Here is a 27926-nt window from a genome sequence, read left to right on the forward strand (position 1 = left end):
AGATGTAATACTACACTTGGGCACAGGTGTGCCAGCTTTACCTCACCCACAGGAAGCGGGTGCATAGGCCTCGAAGTGCGTCGGGTTTCTTCTATCTGTTCCGTGGAGCCTGAAGATAAAGATGCTGCAGGCGGTTGGTCCGGGAGAGATGCAGTGGATCCAAGAGTGGATCGGAGATGTTGAAGACCTGTAAGCAGAGGGGACAGTGTTCACAGTCACTAGCCAGTGACCAGCGTGGCACCAGGTGGGTACCAGGCAATGTCGGGTGCAAACAGGAAGAAAGGTGTAGCTTGTCTCTGCAGCCACGTGGTCCCTGGAGGTCGACGACGTCCAGGAGTCGGTTCACGAGCTGTCCCACGCAGGCTCTCGCTGTCGGCGGTGTCGGCGACTTGATCGAAGCAAACAAGCCTTGGCAAAAGCAATTGTTGTAGGAGATGAAATAAGCTGATGGTTCTGACCAGCAAGGTCAGAAGAACTGCTCCTTTGGAGGGGAGCAAGGGCCAGTCTGGAGCAACCAGACCAGCGGTGTATTTCGTGAAGTTCGTCGCCAAGATGGCTACTAGCCAGCGGGCCAGCAACCGGTTAGGCGCGTCGAGTGGCAAAATGCAGAAGGGCCCCACGCAGATCGTTGAGATGCTGGAGGGCTCACCTTTGGTGCAGATGCTGCTCAAGGGTTGGGCTTCTCAGATCCCAAAGCACAACTTGGAGGGAGCCTCGGTTGTTGCACTTGTCAGCTTGTCGTGGTCGTTTCAAGATGGCTGGCTCCACGTGTCTCGGTGCCTCCACGGGTCTCCTCTTTTCAGGGACTGTGGATCGGGCGGTGAGTGGTCTGGAGGTCCAGGTCTTGTCAGTCTCTGGGCTCAGGCTCCGGCGGGAGGCGGCGGCAAAGCAGACGTTGATTCGCTGGATGGTGCTTGCGTTAGCAAGGTGGTCACTCTCTGACCACAGGGGAGATTTCCTTCAGTCTTCTGTGCAGCAGAATGTCGAAGTTCCCGTCTTCTTCTTAGTTTCAAGTTGATTCCAGGATGTCTGAAGTCTTAGGACACAGCTCCTACCTTTAAGCGGATTCTAGGGGCCGGACTACCTGCTAGGTCCCTCCCTATGGGTGGGACCAGGAAGGGGGGTGGTTACACCCCCAATCCTTTGTCCAGCTCGCCCCAGGCCCGGGACTGGTGTGCCCCAGGACCGGTTTGAACTGGCATATGCACCGAGGCTCCTTGTGAGCCACAGGCATGTCTGGTTTCTTTCAAGCCCTACCTGACCAATACACAAAATCCTGTCTGGGGTGGTGCATGCACCTCCCCTGGCAGGAAACCCTTTGTCCACACCTCCCAAGCTGGAAGGACTCCCAGCAGCAGGAGGGCAGACTTGTGTCTGTGGTGGCAGCATCCATTTTGTGGAGCTGAGGCTATGTCTGATTTTACCCGGGTTTCAGGTACTGTACATGTCGTGTCCCTCTAGAAGGGTGGAATGCTAACCCCGTCGCCAGAATTGGCGAGGGGTTAGTATTCCAATTCGTATGACACCTTACTCGACATGTTTTGATAAAGCCAAACCAAAGATAGCATTTAACCGCGAGGTTCATAATGCACTTAAGAGTATATGGTATGACGATATCTGGAAACAGTAGAAGGAAGTTGTTCCGACCACTGCAGACAGGCTCAGCTCATGCCAGAGCACCATCTCACATGGAACCAAGCACTCTGCCTTCAGGATTGTTAAGGCCTGCCATAGGAGTGACTTATAGGTTACCAGGTGTCCCATTTAAGGTTAGGTATAGGTATACTACACCTAAGTAAGAGGTGATTACACCAACTTACCCCAGCTGAGTGATCAGCCAGTTGTGTCAAATTGTTAGGCCAAGCCTGGGGTGGCATAATACATGCTTCAGCCCCTGGCAGGCCTTGGGTACACCAATGCCCTGGGTACCTAGTGTACACTGGTACAGGGGCTGACAGGGTGATCCACTTCCAATTGGTTATGCACCTAGGGTGCATAGTTTTAATTTAGTAGAGAGAACAGCAGGCTGGGGGTCTGATTGGCAGGCCCACAGCCTCAATATGTCAAAAACCAGTGAAGCAAAAAGCAAAAATTTGGGGTGACCATAGGATAGCAGACCCTACTCTCCTACAGTCATGTACCAACGGCGCAGGAATTTATAGTGAAGGAGTTTGTGAAGACTGTTCAGTGACACCGTAGCAGTAACCTTACAGCAGGCCGTCCACTGTTCATCCGTAATAGGCCTACCCAAGTCCGTCTCCCACTCCGCCCGCGCCCGGTCATCCGCACAAGGGAGCAAAGCCGCACACGCCTTGTACAGCCTCGAGACTATATGGGCCCCCGTATCTTTGTCAATGATGGTAAGGGGTTCAAAGGAAGCAGGCTCAAGGGGGAAACCCTCAATTACCGCCCTGGCCGCGCAATAGTCGGCGAAGAACGAACCTATCCATGAATGTAGCCTCGCTGAAACGCGCCTCTTCCGATGCCGAGAATATGTGCCCTCCAGGGTACAAATCCCCCATCTTGGTGAGGTTAAATTTACTTAACGTTCGCTGCACAATCGCCTCATCTGTGCCCGGCAGTAGCCCCGGGTTGCGAATAGGGAGAGAAGAGGAATATAGGCGAGGGTGAGCTAAGTAGCTCAAAAGTTTCTTCCAGGCCCAGCTGGTAGTGGACACTGTTTGAATATCCACTGGGCTTCTGGGGACACCCTTGGGCAAAACGGCCGCCAACTGGCCCGGGAGAACAAAGTCTGCCTCAGGGCGAAGAAACGGGATCCGAGCGTCCGGATGGTACCAGGCATAGGCATGTGCACACTGCGCGACCAGATGGTATAGATACAGGTCAGGTACGCCGAGGCCTCCCCTATCTTGTGGGAGTGTAAGAGTCTTCCAGCGAATCTGGGGGTGCTTCCCGCCCCAGACCAGTCGGATCATCAGGGATCTCAAGGTGGAAAAGAAAGACCGAGTGAGAGGAACAGGGATGTTATTAAAAAGATACAAAAATTTGGGGAGCACTACCATTTTTATGATGGAAGTACTGGGTCTTGTTAATAGCGAAGTCTGAGCTTGCCTTGTCCCATCTGCTCCCAAACTATCAATGCTAAATATATTATTGCTAATTACATTTCTGGGGATTTAAGAGTGAAAGAGGCCCAAAGGATGCCTTCAGCAACACTGCCTGACAGTTTGGAAGTAGCCAAAATGACGACTAACAGACAAAATCGATCGCCCAGCGAGACTTATGCAGGGGCTTCAGAAAATGCTCCCAAAGGCTTCCCAGGCGGATCGGGTGGCGGTTACGTGCACAACCACGCGTATTCCATTTGCCACCAGCTACTTCCTGCACGTGCGCCGCCTCACGCATTCAGAGAGATTTAGTAAGGGGCACAAGACCTTAGGAATGCGGTTTATGGCCAGTGCATGTGAGGCATTCAAGTGCGAAGCTGGCATCTGGCATCGGACTTGAAAGCAGCAGACTGCTTTCGCCAGCGCGCGCTCGGCCTCACTTCCTGCATCCCCTCTTACAACAATTAACTTTCGTTATAACTCACACCCCATATGCTCGTTCCCTCCCACCCTTCCTTTGATGTCCGCTTTTCTTGTTGTTTACAAACCACGCCGCACACTGCTGCACACTGCTGCATTACACACTGCTGCACGCCGCACACTGCTGCACGCCGCACACTGCTGCACGCCGCACACTGCTGCACGCCGCACACTGCTGCACGCCGCACACTGCTGCACGCCGCACACAGCTGCACACTGCCGCACGCCACACACTGCCGCACGCCACACACTGCCGCACGCCACACACTGCTGCACGCCACACACTGCTGCACGCCACACACTGCTGCACGCCGTACACTGCTGCACGCCGCACACTGCTGCACGAAACACTGCTGCACGCCGCACACTGCTGCACGCCACACACTGCTGCACGGCACACACTGCTGCACGGCACACACTGCTGCACGGCACACACTGCTGCACGCCGCACACTGCTGCTGCACACTGCTGCATTACTCACTGCTGCATGCTGCACGAATCTGCTGCACGCCGCACACTGCTGGATGCCGCTGCACGCCACACACTGCTGCACGCAGCACACTGCTGCACGCCGCACACTGCTGCACGCCGCACACTGCTGCACGCCACACACTGCTTTTATGCGAGTTTATGCTACTGGCATTGTAAATGAGAATGCCTTTTATTTGTTTTAAAACCAAAACATAAATAAAAGGCATTGTAATTTTACAATGCCAATAGCTCAAACTCTTATACATGCGAGACCTATTGCATTGCAAATGCTTGTTTCGCTTTGCAGCTCTGGGTTTTACATCAGGAGAAGCAGGGTGTTGCCAAGTTTCAGTTTCCTTTACCGAAGGCACAACATAAAAAAAAATCCCCACGTCTGCACTCCGAAAAAGAATGTAAATTGCTCCACTCTTCAGAGCAGCTTTGAATTTCTGATCCAGTTTTAACTCTTTCAATCCCCTCTTTGGACAAGCCATTGACAGCATAGGCACGCTCGTCAAAATTATAAATGTGTTTATATTTAACATTCAGGGATAGTGATGTGTGTTTTCAATGTTTAACACAGCAGCAGCAGCTCACTAACATTACTGCAAATAATCTCTGTGCCACCATCACATTTCTAATATGTGATGTCCTTTTTCGATCTATTCTAAATGAAACATTTTTATGGATGTTGCATGAAATATAACACAACATTTCTCTGCAAATACTCTGTAATAGACTCACACATCAGCCACATTCCAAATAAATTAAAGGAAAATGATATATAAATCGGTTTTAAAATTATTCAAGGTCATCCGGGCAAGGCTCTCTGCAGAACAACGATGGCTGTATCGGGGTACCTGAATGGGTGGAGCTCTGGGCCAGAGCCCACTTTGCCCATGCCTTAAAACGTCTCTGTTCCCAGTGCATGTCGCAATCAACACCAACACTGCAGCAGTTTCTTTGGGTAGCAGAGTTCTGGATCATGGACAGACCTGGAGTATTCTGAATAAAACCCTTCATTAATCAAACTAGTTAAAACTTATTTAAAGCTGAGCCAGGATGGGACATTTTAAAACTGTAATAAAAAAGAGTATGTGGTGAAGGAGAAATAATTGAGGTTCACAATAAAATGCGTCTTTTTTTTAAGTCTAGTGACTGCACATCTAAGCTAGACTTCAATAATTCACATTTGATATGGAATATATGTTGAGGTTTAACTTTTGCAGTGCGTGAACAATTTAGATCGAGGATAACAAAAGCAGGTCATAGGCTTGTATCCTGCAGTATTTCGTTACACTTTCCAGGAATGCTTCCAAGCAAGACAAACTTTTGCTTCAGGTAGCACAACATGCAGCTGTCTGTAGCTTCAAAAGAGGGAGAGGGCCCCCTTTTGTTCAAACCACCATATGGGCTTGGAAGAAATTAGGCTTAAAGTCAATGAAACTGGGCGTGGGAGGGGTCTCTCGAAAAAATGTGCGAGTTTCCTAGCCTTCAGTGGCTCACGACAATTTTCACTGCTCAGATGTAGCTCTCACTACAGAAAAGGTTGGAGACCCCTGGTTTAAACAAATCATGCAGCAGCATTCACTAAATTGTGCCGCATATTGCTACACATTTTCCAAATCCTATATATGTGAACACTGATTCAAGGTTTTACCCTGTTGGTATCAGTTTAACACCCAAATATGGCACTCAGCAACTGAAAGGTAGCCAGTTAACCTTCCTACTGTATGACAACAATTGTGTACGTTTTGAACCATTTGAGCAATTCAACAGGATTTAGTTTTTGTTTAAAATCTGAAGGTTACGCAGCAGACGATGGGTTATGAGGCAAGTATGGCAAATCCAAATCGAAGCAGAGGATGCTACAGCAACAATATCTCATGTTACCAGTAGCCCTTCAGATAGGATGCACGTGGTCATATATGTAGATAAACTGCCACCTAGTTTTCTTTCTGTAGACCCGTGCACGCTGTGCATCGCAGCCAATGTTCATCTGTGTGTTGTGTGTGATAAATACAGTAAAGATGTTTCATTTTACAAATATCAGCCCAGCCGCAAACCATTTACCTAATACGTGAATCATGCCCAAACTGATATACTGTTACTGAAAATCACCAGAAGGATATTTATATTTCAAAATATCCCCATCACACTAAGAAGGGGGTCTCTGAGTGATGCCAGGACCTGAAATTCCAGTGTTTGGGAGATCTTGGTGTAAGACAATGAAAACCTCTTTCCATAAAGTAGGTTATATTTGCCCAATGGTAACCTCCATAATGTATTTTTCTCTGCTTATCAACTTCTTTCTAGGTGCATGGAGAACTGCTACAAAGTCACACAGCGGAGGATGAAGAGCGTGAGAGTACCAATGTAATGGATGTGTATTCCAAGAAGAAAAAAAAGAAAAGACAATATGCAGTGACGGAGGCTGCCGAGGAAGCGATAATTGAAAAAGAGAATTCAAGGACCCACAGGAAAAAGGGAAAGAAACGCCACAATTCCCAATCTGGGGATTCAGAAGTAGTTATTGAGGTCGCGCAGGATGTGTCTGAACCCAAAAGTAGCCACCAGGATAGCTTGAACACAGCTGGGCAGAGACTGCGAGCAGATCGTGCAAGTGAGAGCTCCGAGGAAACCAAAGATGGAAATGCGCCTGTCAAAGTTGCCAAAGCAAGTCACAGAAGATGGGTGGGTGATGAAAGTGACGAGAACAGAGAGAATGCGGTTGAGGAGAATCCTGTGCACATGGACGGTGAGCATTGCATTTTCGGTGTCAAAAAGCACAAAAAAAGCAAAAGAGCAACCCGCTCAGAAGAAAAAACTGATGACAGCGCAGCTACTTCCGACCAGGGGATTGGCGAGACTTTCGAAAGCACACTCAAGACGGAAAGGAGACACAAGAAGCTCAAGCGAAAAAAACATGCACTAGAGGAAGAGAAAGGAGACCGTGGGGATGATGATGATGATGATAGTGAGTCTCCCAGTCAAGGCACACCAACGAGCAGGCAGGGTCCAGATGAAAGCAATGGCAATGCAGATCCTCTAACAAGGCCGAATGGATTTGGTTGTGACTCTGTAGGAGGAGGTGACCATGGAAAAAAGGAAGTCCATACCATCCTTACTGGTCTGCATAGTGAAATGTCTGTCAAAAAGAAGAGAAGCCACCGACTCCATGAATGCGATCCGGAGCAGGGAAGTCCTGATTACTCTTCGTCAGACCTTTTTCAAGAGCCCTCCTTAAAAACCAAACCTAAGAAAAGTAAACACAGAAGAACTGTAGAAGAATATGCATCTAAAATCTCTGAAGATGTGGTTCGAATTGAGCACTCCGAAAGACCAGACAAAATCAAGAACAAACACTTGATTTCAGAGGAAGAAAGGGAAGGTGAAGATAGGATCACCACAGAGGAAGATGTAGAGGTGCACAGTTCCAGAAAATCAAAAAAGAAGAAAAAGAAAATGAAGGAATGGGGCACATCTGATGAGCTCGAGGCACAACAGACGGGTGTCTTAGATTCTGAAAGAGAGGAAGCTCAGTGGGAAGACGGAAATACCCAGCAGGCAAGAACTGGTGGTTTAGAAGAGACCATTAGGAAAAAGAAACCTCGTAAATCCTCAGACCATAGGACTGTCACAGCTTCCGAGGTGTCTCCCTCTGACGATTGCAGTGATGAAAGGAAAGCTCTTTCAATCCCTCCTTCAGGAGGGTTCTCACCTGCTCAAGGGTCAGAAGCGCAGACCCTCCAGGACAGAAAGCAGAAAAAACAACTGGACACTGAAGAGCAAGCTACGAGGGAAGAGGAAAGGTAAGCGGCGAATTCGTTTTGACACTGTTTTATCCATTCTGTACATGAAGTTTTGGAGTCTGATGAAGTGATGCATAGTACAAAGCTGTCTATCTGTATTTCAGTAGACGCGATTCACTATCCATTTTCTCTGTCTGTAAACCGGTAGGTAGACATAGGCGTTATTGAGATGTTTTTCAAAAAATAACCTTGTGGATCTGTTTTTCTGCAGAGTAGCAGAGATTAGCCCTCCTGTAAGTTAATGGGATAGAAGTGGCTCTGGTGTAGTCTTTCAACTTTGCACCTAATTAAATGCTGACCACCATGCTTCCTCAAAGTTCCTCTCTACCTGGGGCTGCTCTGTGCCACGTTGGGAATTTGCTCTCTACCAAGAGCTGTTCAACAATTCTCTAAAGCCTACAATGTTAGCGGAGAGAGTGGATGCTGATTTGAATAGAGACATAAGAATGGGCTTTTTTAAAGCCTGGTATTTTAGCCTCTTGTGTTTACTTTGTGTGAAGAAAGAAGCACACTTCTTTCTTTTAAACGTAAGCTATTTAGCTAGCACCACTCAGCAGAGATCCCAGCTATGCCGTTCCAAAGAGAGAGCAGACATATTTAAAAAATATATATTTGTATTAAGTTTTCCCAGAAGCAACATATGATGAATAATGGTGCAGCAAAAACAGTGAACATTTGGGAGTGAAAACATATTTGGTCAAACAGGAAGCAGTTCTGTTACATATAATAGCAGGCATAGTTCTCAACAAACATTGGTAATTTTTCGTGTATTGTACGACAAAGTGCACCATAGGATCATACATTTCACACTGTGGTGAGTGGTAGGGCCTCATCACCCCTTCCTCCCATAGGACTGCCGCCAGGGACCACAGGTCTTTTAAAAAACTTTTTGGGGCACCCTCTTGCCTTGTACGTTGCCCTTTCTGGCCCCATACATATAGTCCATTTCTGTTTTCCATTCCCTCAATGTGGGGGGTTCTGGGGCACCCCAATGCTTGACTATGTCCATCATATGAGTCCTGGGTTACAAAGTAGGAGTTCAGTTCGGGGGACATGGATTTCTTAGGGGGATTCATAGTAGGATAAAGTTGGCACCCGTCGTTGGGTCCCCCCCCCCCCCCCCCCCCCCCCGCCCAACCGTGCTAAGCTCCTCTATGATCACGTTCCAATAGGACCTTATACGATGGCATTCCCTTAGGGTGTGTATGTATGTTCCTCTTTCTGTGTGACAGCAAAGACAGTCTGGTGTCTCTGCCCTGCCGAAGCTGTGCAGGCAGGCCCTGTCATAGTATATTCTATGGAGGATTTGGCAGCTGAAGTTTAATGGCTACTTCCCTTGGGTGCATTAATGTCACCTCCCAGTCAATGTCATCCAATCCTCTTGTTGTTTCCCATTTGGCCCTTAAAGGCTTTATATTATGTGGGATATCATTGATGAGCGTCTTGTAGGTCCAGGAGACTGCCTTCTCAGCTATTTCCTCTAGGGACACATACTCAGGAATATCATGCATAGCCAGGCATGTTGTAATTGTAAGTATTTGTATTGTTGGGTGGCACGTAGCTGGTATTCTCTTTGAAGAAAGCTAAAGGAGATTGGGTCTCCCAGTCTGGATATCCCTATTACATCCCAAGTTTTAAACCCCTGCAGCTTCCCTGTTTCGAGCGGGCATGTTCCCTCCCAGAATGGTGTCCCACGGGTAAGGGTTTTTTTTTTTTTTTAGCCCACCTCATTTGTCGTTCCGCCCCCCTCCAGGCTTCTGGTGTCCTCTGGATTGCTGGTAGTAGCTGTCTAACACTCTTACCACCATAAATGGGGTGGAGATACGTTCGTGTTTGAAACTGGATCCATCCCAGAGCATGCGTTGGGTGGTATCCCGGTAGGTGACCCAACTCATTAAGTGCCATCAAATGTGCTGCTCGGTCATATGATCCCATATCTGTAAACGCATTCCCCCCGTTATATTGATTACGGTGGCGTGTCTGTAGTACAACCCTTGGATGGTGACCCTTCCTCAAAAGTATGTGAACCTTCCTATCTATGGTGACAAAGATATCCTCCAGGATCTTGTGGTATGTGTTTTGAAGGATGTAAAGCCTTGGTAAAGTGTCCATCTTGTACATGGCAGCCCTGCCTGAAAGTGTCATGGGTAATAATCTCCATCTTTCTGTGTCCCCATGTAATTCTGTCATATTCCTATGGATGTTATGGTTGAGACTTGCAGTGGTATTCATGGTTATGTAGAAACCCATGTATCGAAAACCCTAACTATCCACGCATAGGTGTCCGGAGAGGCTCCTAGTTACCAAGCGGCCTCCTTTTGGGTAGAGGCTGGATTTGTCCCTGTTAATTCTGTATCCTGCATGGGCCCTGTGGTCTTCAAATAATTGGAATATGATGGGATGTGTAACAGTCGGGTTAGTGACATATAGAAGAATGTCGTAAGCATAAAGTGAAATCCGTTCATCTCTAAATGACCCTGAATCGTCCCTGAAGCCGCCTATATCAGGATGGCTCGGACCATACACACCCAGTGGTTCCAGGATGAGAGCAGAGATTTATCATTTTTTTATCAGTTTGTCAGCGTGATGTAATAGGCCTTCAAGTGTATTTTTAAAATACCTCAAAAAGTAGTTAGAGATGTGATTAGCAGCGTAGATGTGAATTCTTAATCCCCCTATTCAAGACTGTAGCCCTTCCCAGTCAGGACAGGAACACTCAAGTCTTTGCAGCAGTACTGCCTTTTTAGGTCTGGCTTGACAGCTCTCATTTCTGTAAGACATATTGTTACCAATATACTTGGAGTGGCGTTTGGCTCCTTACAGAGGAGTACTCCTCTCTTACCTCTTTCTATTGGCTGTTTAGTGTAGCCTTCTGCATTTTTTAGGAAGTGCTTCCTTTGGAATACAAGAAGGACTCTTTTGCATCTGAAAAGTAAAGTATAATCCATTCATCGTCGCATTCAAGGATTTCTTTGCATATAGCATGCTATATGCAAAGCAGTCCTTATTACTACTCTTTCCCACTATTGGTAAAGCTAACAGGACAAGCGTTGTTGTGATAAATAGTAGATGTAAATACCTATGTTTAGATTACTTTTTGCAATTTTGTAAAGCTTCTTAGTAGCACAAACTTGACATAAGCACTTTACAACAGAACCACCTCTTCTCTTTCCCGCTTCATTGTACGGGCTGCAGGCCTTATTTCCCTTTGCGCACAGACACTTCATAGTAGAATCAAATGTAACCTTGCTTGTCGAAACTGTGGCATTCAGACTGTTAACGGGATTCTGTCTGTGTGACCGAATAGAAAAATGGACCGAATAGAAAACCTTTTCAATACAATACGGTAAAAGTCAGGCAAGTGTTGCAAAAATCATAAGGAATAAGTTAATAGTAGTGATAGTTTTTAGATCTCGCTTACGCAGCGCGCATGCATTGCTATTGGAGTGACCTCTTGGAATTGCTCCGGGCTTTATTGGGAACTCGTGCATGTTTTGCACTGTTCCCAATGAGCCCTCATGCATGTGTGGCGTTTACCTTGCGGGAGCGAGCAGCGACGCCATCTGCAATTATCGCGCTCACTCCCGTAAGGTAAGCGCTTGTCTTTCAGCGCTGCTTGTTAAACAAGGAAAGCCCCTGCCCGTATAAAGCGCGCCTCACTTGCACCGATTTTCTGTCACTTTCAAACACTGTCCTGACTTGCACGAAGTAGCCCTCTCGTGCTCACGCAACTCCCACATCTTGTCTATATAAAGCGCTTAGGCTAGCACAAAGCACATTTCGTATGCACAACATTCCTCACATGCACACAAATCAATCAATCAATCATAGCATTTGTAAAGCGCACTACATACCCGTGAGGGTCTCAAGGCGCTGGGGGGGTGGATGCTGCCACTGTTCGAAGAGCCAGGTCTTGAGGAGTCTCCTGAAGGTTAGGAGGTCTTCGGTCTGCTGTAGGTGGATGGGGAGGGTGTTCCACGTCTTGGCGGCGAGGTGGGAGAATGCTCTGCCGCCGCCGGTCACTCTTTGAAAGCGGGGGACAGTGGTAAAGGCGTGGTCTGCGGATTGGAGCTGGCGGGGGGGAGTGTAGAGGCCGAGTCGGCTGTTGAGGTACGCTGGTCCGGTGTTGTGGAGTGCTTTGTGTGTGTGGGTGAGGAGCTTGGAGGTTATCCTCTTGTTTATGGGGAGCCAGTGCAGGTCTTTCAGGTGGGGTGTGATGTGGCTGCGGCGGGGGATGTCGAGGATCAGGCGTGCGGAGGCGTTCTGGATGCGTTGGAGTCGTTTCAGGAGTTTGGCCGGGGCTCCTGCGTAGAGTGCGTTGCTGTAGTCCAGTCTGCTGCTGACGAGGGCCTGGGTGACCTTCCTTCTAGTTTCGGTGGGGATCCACTTGAAGATCCTGCGAAGGGTGTTGAAGCAGGAGGAGGAGACGGCGTTGGCCTGCTTTGTCATGGAGAGTGTGGAGTCTAAGATGACCCCCAGGTTTCGTGCGTGGTTGGTGGGTGTAGGGGGTGCTCCTAGTGCCGTCGGCCATCAGGAGTCGCCCCAGGCCGAGGGGGTGGAACCGAGGATGAGGATCTCCGTCACAAACACGTTCTCACACGTTCTTAACTCTCAAGGTGTGTCGACACTTTCCACACAATCAATGTGGAGGTGAAAACTTGGGTCAGTAGTTACATTGCCGACTTGTCCGACCAGTACTTGGCACCCCTAGCTACCTCACAGTGCTTAGAAACGTTACATTTAGCGCTATGTAAAAACAAGTGACTCGTCCGTTGTGCAAGTAAACGCTATTGCACTAAACGCGTCTTTTCGTTTGCTTCAACTGGGGACAATGGTGTTCCACCTTTGGACTTGCCTCTCTGCGACTGGAAGCGAATGGGGATGGATAATGGCATTCGCGGGGACCGTCGCCATGGGAGACCGGCTGTTTATCTGGACGTTTTTGTGGAGTGCTGCGTTTATCCTTCCGGATACTTCTGGGCGCTGGGGCAGCCAGCATATTGTATATAGGATACAGACGAGATCAGGCTGTACTAGCCCTCAGTCGGACCGCTTGGAGGGATAGCGTTCCGATCCCTCGTGACAAGCCAGGGAATGGCTGTCTGTGGTGCAGTAGGAGTAGTGGCACCGGGGCCGACTGGCGTACTGGTCCACTGCACCACATGGGCGCCTTTTACTATCCAGCCATATGGAATGGGTCTTTTTACAGTACTTGCATTAGGGCCAATGACACACTTGCTGTGCCACTGTGAACAAGGTGGATTTCTAACAGGGATGCAGAGAGGATGAAAAGCTCCGCAGTCTCATTCAGTGTATAGCTTTGATCGACGGGAACATTGACAGGCTGGTCTAGCAATGTTTTTACTGCTTGCGGAACCCTGCAAAATAATGATGCTCTGGTGAATGAATGTAACCGGTTCGGAGCTGTGACGATATCCAATTCACGTTTATTTACCATTCAAGCTGTTGGTTTCCATTGCAATGTCATGAGCAAAATTGCATCATGAGCGTGGCAGAAATACAAATAGTTTTTATATAGAAAAATGTAACAAATCGAGGCTTAGTTAGGGACTGTTCATATATTCGGACTATAAAAGAAGGACCAGGAGTGGAAAAAAAATCTCCCTTTTTCATCATAAGTCCGCCGCGCCGAATCAATTCACCTTTTTGTCTCGTGCAACCATTATCAGATGTTCAGTTCATTAAACCCATAAACGCAATCAGCAGCACACGATGGACTGGAGCAGGCAAGCTATGCTCTGGGCAAGCTGGACGGGTGGCTGACTGAATGGAAGACATGGATGAATTGATAAATGAAACAAATGGTGGAACGAGTTCATAGATGAATTAGCAGGCAGATTTCATTTATTGAACTGGGTGCCTGAGGTGAACAAGGGAGCTGTCACTTCAGGATTCATGTTGCTTTGGAAGGTAGTGAGGCTGTGGTGGCTGAAACCTGGCACTGAGTACTCTAGAGAGGACCACGTCGCTATCCACCACACACGTGTTCACAGTATGACTTAAAAGTTGGCAGAGTGCTTGGATTTCAATTCGTGATTTTCTTAATAAACGTGCATTAGGGCTCCCCGCTCCCCTGCTGACAGTGACGTTCTTCATTATTTTCACAGAGGGTGAATTCAAGCCTCCTTACTGTAAACACTGATGCAGGAGAGGGGTGGTAGTAGCCAGCAGCTGCCACAGGACACGCCCAGTTTCACTTTTAAGCAGCAGTTCATATTGAGGGCCCTGTTGCCAAGTTGCTGCAATGGTAGATAATGAATCTGAGGCAGAGGGAGATGCAGTGGCCTGCCCGCTGCCCAGGATCACACATCTTGTGAAGAAAGGAAAGCTGGGACTAGACCTGGATGCCTGCCACTCCCTCCCCCCCCTCCCCGCCCCACCGTTCGGTCTACTTTCATGTAACAAAACTCATAGTGAGAAAACTCAACATACATTTTCCAGTTATTTCCGTGTCTTCACGAGGCCAGCTTGTGACGCCGCGGCCACATCTGAGAAAGTCGAGACACAAAGTGCAAACCAAGGCACGGAATAGCATGGTAAATCCAGGTGTTCGGACAGGCACTGCACACCGAAAGCACAGTGAACTTGACATCAGAAAGAGGGCAGTGAAGAGCTAAGCACGTGACCCATTATCCACTCAAGTGCATTTTCACATTTAAATTATTTCATTAACCGCTATACTACAATCATTTTGCCCATCAAAACGTTCCTGTGATTGTTTGACACCATCCTGTTCTTTCACAAGTAGTACCTCCTTTGTTTACATTGCTTAAGAGGTCTTTTCTTCTTGTGCCATTTGTAGGTGTCTTTTTATTCATGTTCCATTCATCGTTAGGCCACTGGTGAACAGTATAGTTAGAAAGTTAAGAAACAATAGGGGGACTAGAAATGTATGCAGATTGTGTTGACCTCTGCTTCGGGAGGTGTTTATGTGATATTCATTCCTTGCGCTCCTGTGTGATACTTCAGATTCTTTGGAGGCAGTCACACTGCTGATGGCATACTTCGGGTTCGCATCAATAGTGACTTTAGGTGGTTCAGCCTGTCTGGGTCCCATCAGAGGAAGGACAAGCCTTCAGATGCTTTTCATGCCTGACTATGCCACCCTGCCAACACTGCCACCTGTCTGATTGAGGATTGTTTCAATACCTGCCCCAGACTCTTCAGTGCCTCGTAACCCTGCCACGTCCCAAGCTAACTTTGACCAAACATAATTTTATGTTGCCACTTTTTCAACCTTCATCTGTGCATTTTTTTTTTTTGATTTATAATGTACACATTACTGATGCTCTGTAGCTGTGACAGAATTTGACCATTGTGCTGCTTTGCTGCGCTCCTCTACTGTGAACTGTCTAGCCCTGCTTAATACAGGCCTACTGTTCTCTAATGACCTCTTTCTACTCCTGAAGCTACCTGTACACTTGCCGACATTGTAACTTAGTGTGAGAAGTTGGCCTGGTATATGCTGAACACTAGTTAAAGTGGCCACCTTGCTCCAGTACAATTCGACTCTTATGGTAGATAGGTTTAAGACAACCTTTTAAAGAAAGCTATCCTAGTGGTAGCTGTGGAGAGCAGCCTTCAAGCTAAGTCTTTAGAGGAATGTAAAGCAGCTTGTTTTACCTTATAATCTCTTGAATCACTAAATGAAAGGACACCACACAGGTGTATGTATATATATATATGCACTTAAAAAACCATAGGTTTCACACATGTTATAGTTAGCTGGACATTTCACTCGTAAAAAAGCCATTGAAATTCCCCTGTTATAGTTGGTTCAGATAACTATAACTCATGCACCCGCAATCCACTGCTCATGACGTCACATATTACATCACTCATGACATGGTCAGTGGCATCACTCATGACATCATCCTTGTGATTGAGTGGCCGTCGCGCGAGTTATAGTTATCTGAACTAACTAGAACGGGGGAATTTCAATGGTTTTTTACTAGTGAAATGTCCAGCTAACTAGAACATGTGTGAAACCTATGGTTTTTAAAGTGAATTTGCATGGTTTTTTTGGTTTTTTTAAATGCTAAGTTATGTATGTATTATATTTTTTTATATATTTATTTTACAATAAGCTACCTATGTGTATAGTTTATAGATTGACTGTATCCTGTAATATGGAATGGCTCGTTTAAAATGTTGTTTTTTTTTTTTTAAGGTTTTTCACTTTAAAAAAAATAAAAAAAAAAATGAAATGTTTATTTCACCCTTCGGGGTCCTTCAGGGACCCCCTGACAAAGGCTAGGGGGTCAGGAACTCTCTACCCTGCCCCCTTTTCACGTTCTCCACCTTTTTTTAGGTCGAGGGACCATCCGGTCTGCCGAAGGCAGAACCGGAAGTCCGGAGATCTTATGTTTCTGAGAGTGGCTCTTTAGCCCGCCTCTCTTTTTGGCTCTCCTCCATTGGCTGGCTTCCTAAACGGAGGCCAGCCATTGGAGGAGAGAGCCGTCCCTCCAAATAGGCTCCGTCTTTTTCAGATTCGGGGGCGTGTTCCGTGCTGTTCTTTCCACTTTTTAGCCACGCCCTTTCTCGAACAGCAGGAACACGCCCCCGAATCCGAAAAAATTTCGAAGCTTCCATCCGCCATTTTTTTGCTGTCGTCTGGCCGTGAGGATCCATCCGTCCGGCGCCGTCAGGGCTTAGGCTGGAGGGGGTGGGGGCCGGTTTTGTGACAGGGGGCCGGTTCTATTGCTAGGGCCGATTTGGCCGTGTGGAACCGACCCCTGCGTGTGTCAGAGAGAGACAGTCATTACGAACAGCCAGGCATTACCTTTTCTTTGCTCCTTTCGTGTTTTTTGCTTCTCTGTGAAATTGATCCAAAAACAGGAAAAACAGCCCTGGCAAGTATCACGCATCAGGCGAATGCGTATTTCACCACGCATGCGCACTTGCAAGTTGCAAAAAAAAAACCTTTCGCAATCGCATGTCTTTCTGAGCTCCCCGGCACAGTCTTGGCGTTGTAACAGATTTACCCGACGAGGGCACCAGCGTGATTAATCATGGCTGTTGGTTCCTGATGCTGCAGCACAAGTGGTGAACAGACTGACTGCAATCTCAATAAACTAGTGGCAGGCTACAGGGGTGGTAATGGGAGCGGCGCCGTGACAGAGTTCTGTGCCGTGGGTATTTTATTATCTCCGTCAAACACTTGAGGGTCCTGACCGGCGGCGGCCTCTGGAGTTGCTCCTCAGCAGCCTAGAAGCACACCAGCCCCTCCTGTGCAGCGGCTTCGAGCCACACAATTATGCCGATGTTTATTGCAGAGGTAGTCATTGCGGCGAGGTCCGGCCCGTACAATTACCGCTCCTCGAGTCAACTCACATAGTAAGTTGCGCCTCAGTGAGGTATCAGTTTTCTACAAAGTGTACTTTACATTTTATTAATAGTGCTAGCGCGCTGCCAGTGCTTCCGGTTCTAATAATTTCAGTGCCAGTTTGTGACCTGAGTTTTTTGGACTAAATAGTAAAGGTTGTGCTGCTTATTCACAGCGAAACCCTCTGCTGTGCAGTCCCAGCTGTGTTTTTGCTTACTGGAGTGGCATCGTTCAATCAGAATGCCAAATGTCTTCAATTTGTAGCATTCCTTAAAAAGTAAAAATTTCTTTAATTGCAAATTGTCCTTGATTTATGTGTGGTAGGACGATCCCGTCGTGCGCTCTCAACATGTAACTAGCGTGTGTGGCAGAGTTGTTTTTTTGTTTTTTTTTACAAGACATGCGAATACAGTGTAGGTGTCTTATTCCATTGTTGTAAAGGCAGAGGCCTAATTTGTCACAATTGTCTACTCTAAGCTATTAACCTAAGTTGTGCCAATGAAGCTTTGTTTTTAGACTGAATTAATCTATTTAGTAAACGGGTTCTCTTGATTTCTTCTAGCGAACATAATACAGCTCACGTGTTCAGTATCTATATAGTAGCTCTCCGTGACAGCAAATTCTGAAAACAAATGTGTGCAGGGGCCCTTCTGTTCATCTGGGCACTGGGCAGTGTGCGGGCTCTGCATTCACCTTATAATGTTATGCAATTATTTCATAACCTGTTGCAGAGGCCTGCTTGGGAATTGTTTAGCAGTGACACAAGTGTATTTTAAACCGAACCCCTCTTGTTTTGCACATCCTCCGGTTCTTATCTACATGACTGTGTTTTTGTCTTAACGATTGCATTTTATTTCCCATGGGCTGTTTCTTTAGTACATTGTGGCGTCTTGAGGTCACCTAAAAGCGATCTTGGGAGTTCTGTACTTCGTTTTCATGTTACACCTGACCTAGTGCTGTCATCCGTACCGGAGTGTGCACGTGCCCTGCTCTCCACATGCGGCCTAAGCAGAATATTGCTTGTAAGACCTGAACCCTTCTGTTTTTATAAATGACAAACCAAAAACCTTTTTAGGTCTCGACCTTGCTATCGCGTAAGCGATCGCAAAGCGAGACTATTGTAATAGGGCATTTCAAAGTGCTCCCAAAAAGCGGATTGCATTGCTAGCACGCGCACAATCACGCGCTTGGTGCTGCCATGCACTCCGCTTTTTGGGAGCACTTCAAAGGGTTCGCTCCCCCGCCCCCAAGCGTGCGTGCGCCACCTCCGCCGGGCTTGTTAAAATGTGCTCTTGTTTCCATTAGCCTTGGGTCATGGGTTTTCCTCTCCTAAGTGCGTCTTCCGAGTATTGATTATTTTATAATTGCAGACGCGCTGAGTTCATCGCCTCCAAGCGCCTCATGGGTATTTACGTCTTCTACCATTTTGAGCTGTATAATGCTGTAAAACACTTGTGCTTTTCCGGACATCTTTGTCCTCGTTTATAATATTAAACATTTATTTTCCTAGTTCTCCCGTCAATTGAACTGTTGTTGTCCACTTTACCTCATGTTACTCTAATTCCCTCCTGTGACTTTCAGGGACATGCCATTGTTTCTGTTTTATTATTTTATGACACTTCTTCTTCTGGCGTTTCCTTCAGTTGCCGTCCAAGTACCTCATGGGTATTTACGTCTTCTACCATTTTGAGCTGTATAATGCTTAATGCTATATTAATCGCACTTCAAAGGGTCCTCTCCCCCCCCCCCTCCCAGCGTGCGCGCCACGCTCCGCCGGGCTTGTCTTGTTGTCAACAGAGTGAACATTCATGATCTGTGTAAATACCGTGTTAGTGGCTCATCATAACTTTTTGGCCTTTTATCAGGTTTCATTTAGGTGTTATCTGGGATAATTTTAACATAAGCACTAGTACCAAACAAGCATTTGCAATGCAATAGGTCTCGCATTTACGCGAGTTTGAGCTATTGACATTGCAAATGACAATGCATTTATCTGTTTTTAAAACTTAAATAAAAGGCAGTCATTTGCAATGTCAATAGCTCAAACTCGCGTAAATGCGAGACCTATTGCATTGCAAATGCTTGTTTTGAAAAGCAGTATGAAGACGGAAAAGGGAGAAATGGTCCCTTAAAAATAAAAACATGCTTGGACTAGTTACAGTTCACATTTAATGGTTCTAAAAATAATTTCTTAATTACCATGATTGATCATCTGTGTGCAATTTATATCCCATGAAGTTTTAAAACACAAGCCTTTTGCTAGCAGGTCCCCTTCCTGTAACATTCATCTTAGAAAGGGGCAGTAGGTTAGTAAGTTTGCAATTCAGGGGCTCTGCAGCAGTTTGAAAGTCTTTCCAAAGCTTATTACTGTTTTTCAGGGCGTAAGTTCTGATATTTAGCTTTTTCCATGGATGTATGTGTTTGGTTTTATTTCAGGGGAAAATGTCTCTGTCACTGAGAACTGCAGTCATGCAGCCTGTCTCCGGTTAGTGCCCTTCCATTTCTGGTGCTTACTACCTCAATCACTCTCTATCTCACTACCTCACTCTTTCTATCTCACTAACTCACTTTCACTCTCTCTTTCACTACCTCTCTCTATCTCACTACTTCACAAAATCACTCTATGCTTATATATCACTACCTCACAACATCCCTCTCCCTCACTACCTCACTCTCTCTCACTACCTCACTCTCTATTTAAATACCTCACTCTCTCTCTATCTCACTACCTCACTCTCTCTCTGCTAATGCAATAGGTATCACATATGCAAAAAAAAGCTAATGACAATGCCATTTATTTAGGGATACAAAAAAATAAAAAAATAATGAGCAATACCAATAGCTCTACCTATAATATTGCCGAGACCATTGCATTGTAAATGCTTGTTTTTCACTGTCACACACAAAACACACAAAATGGCGGGCGACACTTCCTGATTTCGACCGATTCGAATGTTGACTGACATGTAACCACCAATCAGAATTACGCTCGCGCACGTTATGGTGCGCGCACGGTGCCCGCTTATAGATATTTATGTGCTTTTAACTGCAATTTTCTCAGGAACTACTGAACAGATTGACACCATATATGCAAAAGGCACATGCCTGACCTGAGGACTACCTCTTTGCCAAATTTCAAGTAATTCTGTTCAGCTGTTCCGGCTGTACCTTCGACTAAAGGTCCTATGGGAAAATGCATGGGAAAAACGCGTTTTGGGACCCCCCTTTTTTCTCAGCCCCCGCTTGACGAATCACCCCGAGACTTTCAGGGTAGGAGCTGAGCGGAGCGCCCCATTAGTTTTGAAAATTTCGCGAGGATTCGTCAACCGGCGCCAAAGTTATTCAAAATAGAATTTTCAGATTTCCTATGGAAACTCGGTCCTAACTATAACTATCTACTGGCGACCGCCAGTAGATAATATATATATATATATATATATAATATTTATTTCTAACACTCTCTACTAATCTTTTTATGAGATTAGAAGTCAAGGACATATGTACAAATCAACATTTCACAACAAGTTACGCACAAATATGGCTGGGGCCCTAGGGGCGTACCAGACCATATACTAAATAAGAGACTTGGGAATATCGACTTGCAAGGGGACAAGGCCTAGGGCCTTCAGAAGCGCTGGGGCCTCACTAATCCACCCAAAGCATGTAAGTAAAGGACCCACGGGAGGCGCATGCAGTGTGAGAACACAGCCGCGGATCCCAATAGACTTCAATGGAGCAAGTTGTGGTTGGAATTTAAAGTTTTAGGATACTTCGGGAGAGTCTACAAGCAAGTCACTTACAGGGTAAGTAGTTCTAGAGCCAACACCCACAGGAGCACCGTAGTGCTGAAGTTAATTCACCCAGGGAAGCCGGGTGCATAGGTGTCTTTTGGTGTTGGGTCACGGTGTCGTTTTAAATGGGAGCCAAAGAAGACTTGCTGCTTGTCAAGACAGGAGAAGTGTCCAGTGGAATCCAAGGCTGGATTCAGAAGAAGGAAGACCTGAAAGCAGAAGGGACAGTGTTCAGTCACTTGGCAGTGACCCGGGGCAAGGAAGCTGGATGCCCACAGTCATCGGGTGATTTCAGGTGATCACGGGTGTCTTGACTCTTCAGCCATGAGGTCCAGGAGGCGTTGACGACGACGACCAGGACCTGGATTCGGCGTGTCCCACAAAGTCTGCAGCTTACTGAGGTGTCGGCAACCGGATTGGAGCCAACAAGCCTTGGCAACAGCAAGTCTCGTGGAAAGTGAAGAAAGTCAGCGGTGCAGACCAGCAAGGTCTGAGGGACTCACCCAGCGAGGGTAAGTCAGGGCAGGCCTGGAGCAGCCAGGGGAGCCCTTTGGTTCTGTGGAAAAGTCTTCTGGGGATCCACAAGCCAGCCGACAAGGGATCGCGAAGACGCCTCGGGAGGATTCACTCAACAGGAGCCCACGGTCACTCGGCACGAGGTAGGCCTCTGATCTTCGGTGGAAATCCTGCTGGAGGCTTGGACCACATGTGGTCCAATGCACAAGTTCGTAGAACGTCGTGAAGGGGTTGCACTCGAAAATAGTGCCCGGTACCCAGGTATTGCAGTTCCTCGTCACTCGTGGGGTCCACTTGCCTCAGCGTCGCTGGGGACTCACGATGGCCTTGGAGAAGTCAGGAAATCCACTTCCGGGGCTGCAGGGACTTCGGACTCCGGCAGGAGCGGGAACGTTTGCGACCGTTGATTCAAAGTTTTGGTGCCTGCCAAGCAGGAGAGTCACTCCTTGACTCCAAGGGAGATTCTTCAGTCTTCCAAAGGTAGTGGAACGTCGAAGATCCAGGATTCTTCTTCAGAGCGTTGTCCAGGGATATCTAGTTTGCAATGGCAAGGGTTCCCTAACTTATACTACAAGGAAGGGAGGGACTAGCTCTATGACCACTCCTATGGGAGGGTCAGGGGAGTGGGTGGCTACACCCACTTCCCTTTGTCCAGTTTCGTGCCAGAGCAGGGGCTGGTAGCCCCTGAACGGGTTTGAGCTGGCATATGCACAGAGGAGCTCACTGCTCCCCCAGTGCAGGACTTCAAAGCAGTCTAGGAGTGCACCCACCTAGCCCCAATACACTAAATCCTGTCTGGAAGGTGGTCACACCTCCCTGTGATAGAAAGCCTATTGTTGGGCCTCCTCCAGTGCGAGTTTCGGTCAGCAGCAGGAGGGCAGCCCAGTGTCTGTGACTGGTGGCATCCATTTTGTGATGCCAGTGCTCTTCAGGATTCTACTGTGTTTCCACAGTGGGTACATGTCTATCCCTCTAGAAGGGTGGGATCATACTCCCACACCAGTTAGTGGTGTGGGGGTATGATTCCAAAGCGTTTGACACCAAACACGACATGTTTTGATGCAGCCATCCCAAAGTTAGCATTTACCGCTCGGTTATAATGCACTTGAATATATGGTTTAACCGCATCCACAAACCGCCACAGAGAATGGACTCTGAGAGCTGCAGAGGGGCTCTGCTCAGGCAGAGGCACCCCCTCACATGGAAACCAAGCACCCTGCCCTCAGGATTGATAGGGTCTGCCTTAAGGGTGACTGATAGGCTTATATGTGTGTGTAAGGTGAGATATAGGGAACCTATACCTCAGTGAGGAGTGCTGATACTACCCCACCCAGGCTGCAGTAGCAGGCCTTTGGTGTCAGATTTAGTCTGCTTCCCAGGGGTGGCATAATACATGCTTCAGCCCCTGGTAGTCCTGTGAAGTACCTATGCCCTCGGTACCTAAGGTACCATATACTAGGGGCTCATAAGGTACCACAGTATCCAATCACTAGTGCATCTAATATGCACTCCATGTTGTTTAGAGAGAACAGAGAGGCTGGGGCCCTGATTAGCAGGGACCCAGCCAGACTATAGCCAGAAACCAATGTAAACATCAGAAAAAAAATGGGGGCAACATAAGTGCAGATCCTACTCTCCTACACTTAAAAGTACACTTTTTTGATTTCTGAACAGACTTCCTCATGTTTTCATTAAATAGCACTGAACTCTATCCTTATGTGTGGCCATTCACCAGTGGCATATGAAGTAACGGTGGATGTTGTAGCACCCAGGATAATGTGCTGCATGGTTAATTGCTTAAAAGGTCCCAAAAGGCGAGACCTATTGGCTATGCCAATGCTTGCTAAATCTGTGTTTTATGCACTTGTCTTTTTTTGTGACATGTATGCTTCCCTCTCTGCTGTTTCTTGAAGATCGTCTAGGATAATGCATTATTTTACTTCTTCACTTCCACTAGCGGAAACTTCCTTATCCTTGCAGAATATGTGGAAGTAGGCAGGACAGGGAGCGGAATGTCTCCGTCTACTTCTATCCATTCTGTATTTTGATATGTGTTGGCCAGTCTCAGTTTGTACTCTGTTATCACTCCTTGTGTATTTAGTCACTGCTTTGAGTTTTTTTGTTTTTTTTTTATTGCTACGTTATTCTATCTCTTTTATCCAAACTGCACATCGTGTAGAACAGCACATCAAGAATGACTAAAGAAAAGAATAAAAGGGGCTTGCAAAGATTATCTCGGATGCAGAAATGCACAGTGAGGTACAAATCACCAACAAAATCGGCTGTGGTTGCAGTCACAGTAGGTGATGGTTCAGCAGGGTGACATGCATTAGGACAGGATGGTACTGAAGGGAGATGAGGGGCAGCTGTTCACAGTTAAACAGAGTCTCAGAGGGGGGCAAGTCAGGACTTGATAAAGCGTAGCCAGAAATGAGGACTGGATCATGAACTAAGGTCTGAGCTGGAAACCGATGGCGGGGAAAGGCATTTATCGTGAGATCCTGGGGCTTTGTCACCTAGTAGATAATGATCCCAGAGATGCAGCTTTGGCGGTAAGGTGTCCAAACTCTGACACAACCGTGGCATAAAGTTCAGGTTTAATAATGTGATGGTTTCTGATAACAAGGGTAGGGAACTTGATTTAACAACCATTCCACAGAAGTTTCTGACAGTGCACCACCTATCATCCAAATACAGATCTGGCGGTATCCTGTATACAGTTTTTGGGTTGATCCACCCAGCCAGTCCTCACAAGGGGTGATTGGAAAGCAGAGGCATACAGGGCAGATACCTTTTGTTGGTCATGGTGGGTACAGCCAGTATGCAGTAGAGTCTTTGTCTACCTCTGTCAAAGGATGGCAGTTATAGTCGGAGCCCTGACCTGCCACAAACGCAACCCAGATTTGAGAGGCATTGAACTGATCTTTTATTTTATGGACCATCTTCTCGCAATTAGCATTTTGCGATAGTTAAGTAAATCATTGCACCATAGAAGGGTCGAATTTTGTCGTAAATGTTGTAGCATGCATATCTATGCAGAAGCTAGGAATGCTGCTCCTCATCTGTGTGTTGTTAGAAAGGCCAGCTATGTCAATTGTATCATGCAAATTGACTAAATGTGCTGACCGAAGTTGGCTATAAAACGAAGGGTGGCTATAACACTTAACAGTTTTATCCACACCGCTTTCCAATGTGGTTGAAGAGTAGTACAGCCCCACTGGACATGGAGTAGATCACTGTTCTCATGACCACTCCTACAACGAGTAGCAAAGTATATATTATTCGACAGTCTAACTGGTGACCAAATCAGTCATTGAGTACCTTAAGGTGGAGGAATTTAAACTTGAAGACTTGCTCCAATTAATTTTGTAACTAGAGAAACTAGAAAAAGATTGGATCGGAGAACTTGCCGAGAGTATAGAACAGTCTGGTTTGGAAAAGGTGAGTATGTCATCTGCCCACATAAGGGGATCTTGCTGGCATAAAAGTCTCCTTAACATCCTCTGTATGTCGGATCGCAGCCCAGAAGGCTGCAGGACAAGACGAAATGAGAGTGGAGATAGGGGGCAACCTTGGCAGATAGCTCTTCCAATTTGTATTGATCTGGATAGACCACCCCCGCAGCTATTGTTGGCAGAAGTAGTCATACAGTCGGGGGCTTTGGGGTATGCTGGTCTTGGATGGGGTTTAATTGGCAGAGTCTGGAAAAGATAACCCTATTCCATCTGATCAACAGCCTTCTCAGCATCAAGTGGGCTGGATAGTGCTTTGGTCTGGGCATCTTTGGTTTGCCATACGAAGTTGGTCAGAGTCCAAGGATGGTTCCTGGAGTCTGGGCACCTTTCAGACAATAGCTGGCACAATCAAATGGATCCGTCCCCTCGTTGAGGAGGATGAGGACTGTCCTGCACATGGAGTCCAAGGATACTATTATCTCTGCCTTTAAAGACTGCATATAGTAATGTGCCTGAGGGTGGCTTGCCTGGCTTGTAGAATTCTCCTGTGAAACCATCTGCCTGTAAGTGGGCAGATCGAAGATGATTTCTGTAATCTCCGCATGAGTAAATTTGCCTTCAAGCGAGGCACTGCCTTCAGCCGGTAGAGTGTGCACTTTCAGGGCACACACAAACTTTCTCTGAGGCCAGTGTTTCGGCACATTCCAGGCTGTAGAGCCCCTCATAGAAAGAAGAGCAGGCCTGAGTATGCCTGTAAGATTTGTTAGGAGCAGACTCCTGCATCGCAGATGTCGGCTATAGACTAATGTGCATTTTTCGGACATAATTGCTCTACTAATAATCTGCCAGCTTTCGCTCTGTGTCCGGTTTGATCTAATGCTAATTCCGCTACTTGAGTAAGGAGAAGTTTAGGGCAGTTTTGGCAGACAGCAATCCATGTTTTTAGTGGGGGACGGCCCATGTTTAGTGCAATCCGACCGTAATCCGTCTTTTGAGTGTCCTTTGTTCAACCACAGATTTTCACTCAACAATAGCAGACTCCCTCATAATAAGCCGCCTCCACGTGTACAGATCCCACCCAGAGTCCTTTCTACTGTCTTTAACTTCATAAGGCATACCTCGCCTTCTGGTCCGTACATGTCTTGAGGCTAGTATGGGGCACGGACTTCTGAATATAAATGGCTACTCCACATTTCTTTGATCAGCTGTGAGTGCTAGCAGGCAGTCCTTGAGAGGCCACCATGTGACTGCTGCTAACAAAGTAGCCCACCCAATCTCTCCTTAGTTTTCGGGACTTAGTGGTCATGAGGCAGGTCTCTTGTAAAACCGTAATCTCCCGAGTATTTAGTGTTCAGCTTTCTTTCGTTTAACATAATCTAACATTGCATTAACGTTTAACTAAATGAAGGTCTGGGTGCCAGAGTGGGTGGTGCTGAAGGATAGCCCATATGCGATTTTGTTTAAGATGGGATTGGAGCTGTTGCCTAGGGCAGTAGGTTAGCACAGGGGAAGGTAGGGGTACAGACCAGGGTAATATCATCCCAGCAAAAGAGGCCTTCAAGAGTGTGGCCTCAAAGAGGTAATACACCATGTATGGCGAACGGGACCAGATAACAACCGGGCCTGTTAACATGGTGAGGACGGGCAGGCAAAGGCGAAGGAAGAAGTGAAGGGATGGAGCAGGAGTGGGTGAATCGACAATGAACTTTCAAACTTCTGAACTGGAAGCTTAGTTTTTGCGGCACAGATTGATGTCTACGTGGACTATGGGAAGACTGGGAGAGGTCTGGGGGGTGGGCAGGCCATAATACTGTCACTAAGTAATCGGGTGGGGTGGAACAAAGCATAAGAGTGAGGTGTTCCAGAATGTGATAAGGCAGTACTGATGATGAAACTCCTGGCAATGATGGTGTCTTCAGCTAGTGGTCAAGGGCCTAAGCTTACAGGCAGAACCACTAGTTTGTGAGCCCGAACAAGGAGGTACAGCAAAGGAATGTTTGCCAAACCTGTAGTTTAGCAAAGAGCAGTCTGCTGTTTAGCAAAGATAAGTTCATGTCACTGCCTTGCCACGAGCCCACATTCTAAAGGGAGACGACTAAGGTGCTCACTTCTTTGTAGGTATTGTAGGGTTATCTGCATCCATTTAACCACTGTTGTCACTAAGTTTAAATCACGTTGGTGAGGTTTAGGACATTCCAGTCATAGGGCATCTACGTGATAAGGTAGAGAAGAGCAGGTGGCACTCATATGTATCCCCTTTAAGGGGAGGTGTGGCGGCACCTATATGTGTCACTCAAATTTGTTAACTTTCAAAGGAGATCTGCATTTGTCTCTGTCCCTAGTCAGTGACTCCATAATCTTGTGTAATCCTGCCTGTCGGAGGCTCTACGTGTACAGCCAGAATGCACAATCTGGTCCAGGTAATTCAAATGAAGTTGTGGTGGGTACCGCCCATCTTTTCCAGACGTGTGGTTCTAGTAGCTAGCAGCGGCAGTGTCCATGGAGGCATCATCCAACAATTCTAGAAAATCCTCCTAGTCTTCCCATCTGTGGTGGTAATCATTGTTGCAGGGTCTAGGTCATATTCAGTATTCCGTTACTGCTGTCTTGGGTGGGAACCTTCTTCCTTTCCACTTTGGTCTCTGAAGAGGAACCTGTGGAGATGTATATAGTAGTAGTAGTATAATACTTTATTCGATATAAAATATCATAAAAGTACAAGCATGAATGGTTCATCAATAAAAACCCGTCATTATAAAACATGTGACAATATAAAAATAGGAATTTAAAAAGGGAATATGTACAAATAAAAAACCATAAAAAACACTTCCTTTTGAAGCAGAACAAATACAGCATATATCTCTAAAGGCCTAGCTCTTGCTAGGCCTTAGCAATTTAGTACGTGTCGACCAGGCGCCCCCCAGAAATTTGGCTACCCCACAGACCATGGCAAGGGAAGAGGCATCGGTTAGAATAGTACGTAGCGC

The 27926-nt window shown here is 46.8% G+C and overlaps 1 protein-coding gene across 4 annotated transcripts in view; it reads left to right on the forward strand.

Moving 5' to 3' along the window:
• Positions 1 to 27926, forward strand: part of TTF1 (transcription termination factor 1) — a 202559-nt gene that overhangs the window by 12879 nt on the left and 161754 nt on the right. For all 4 annotated transcript variants that reach the window (XM_085613916.1, XM_085613918.1, XM_085613917.1 and 1 more), the window contains one exon: positions 6336 to 7831. In XM_085613916.1, coding sequence (XP_085470042.1) covers positions 6336 to 7831 — 1496 coding nt within the window. The remainder of the gene's footprint in view (positions 1 to 6335; positions 7832 to 27926) is intronic.

This window comes from Triturus cristatus, chromosome 1_2, assembly GCF_964204655.1.
Source record: "Triturus cristatus chromosome 1_2, aTriCri1.1, whole genome shotgun sequence".
NCBI classification, from domain to species: Eukaryota; Metazoa; Chordata; class Amphibia; order Caudata; family Salamandridae; genus Triturus; species Triturus cristatus.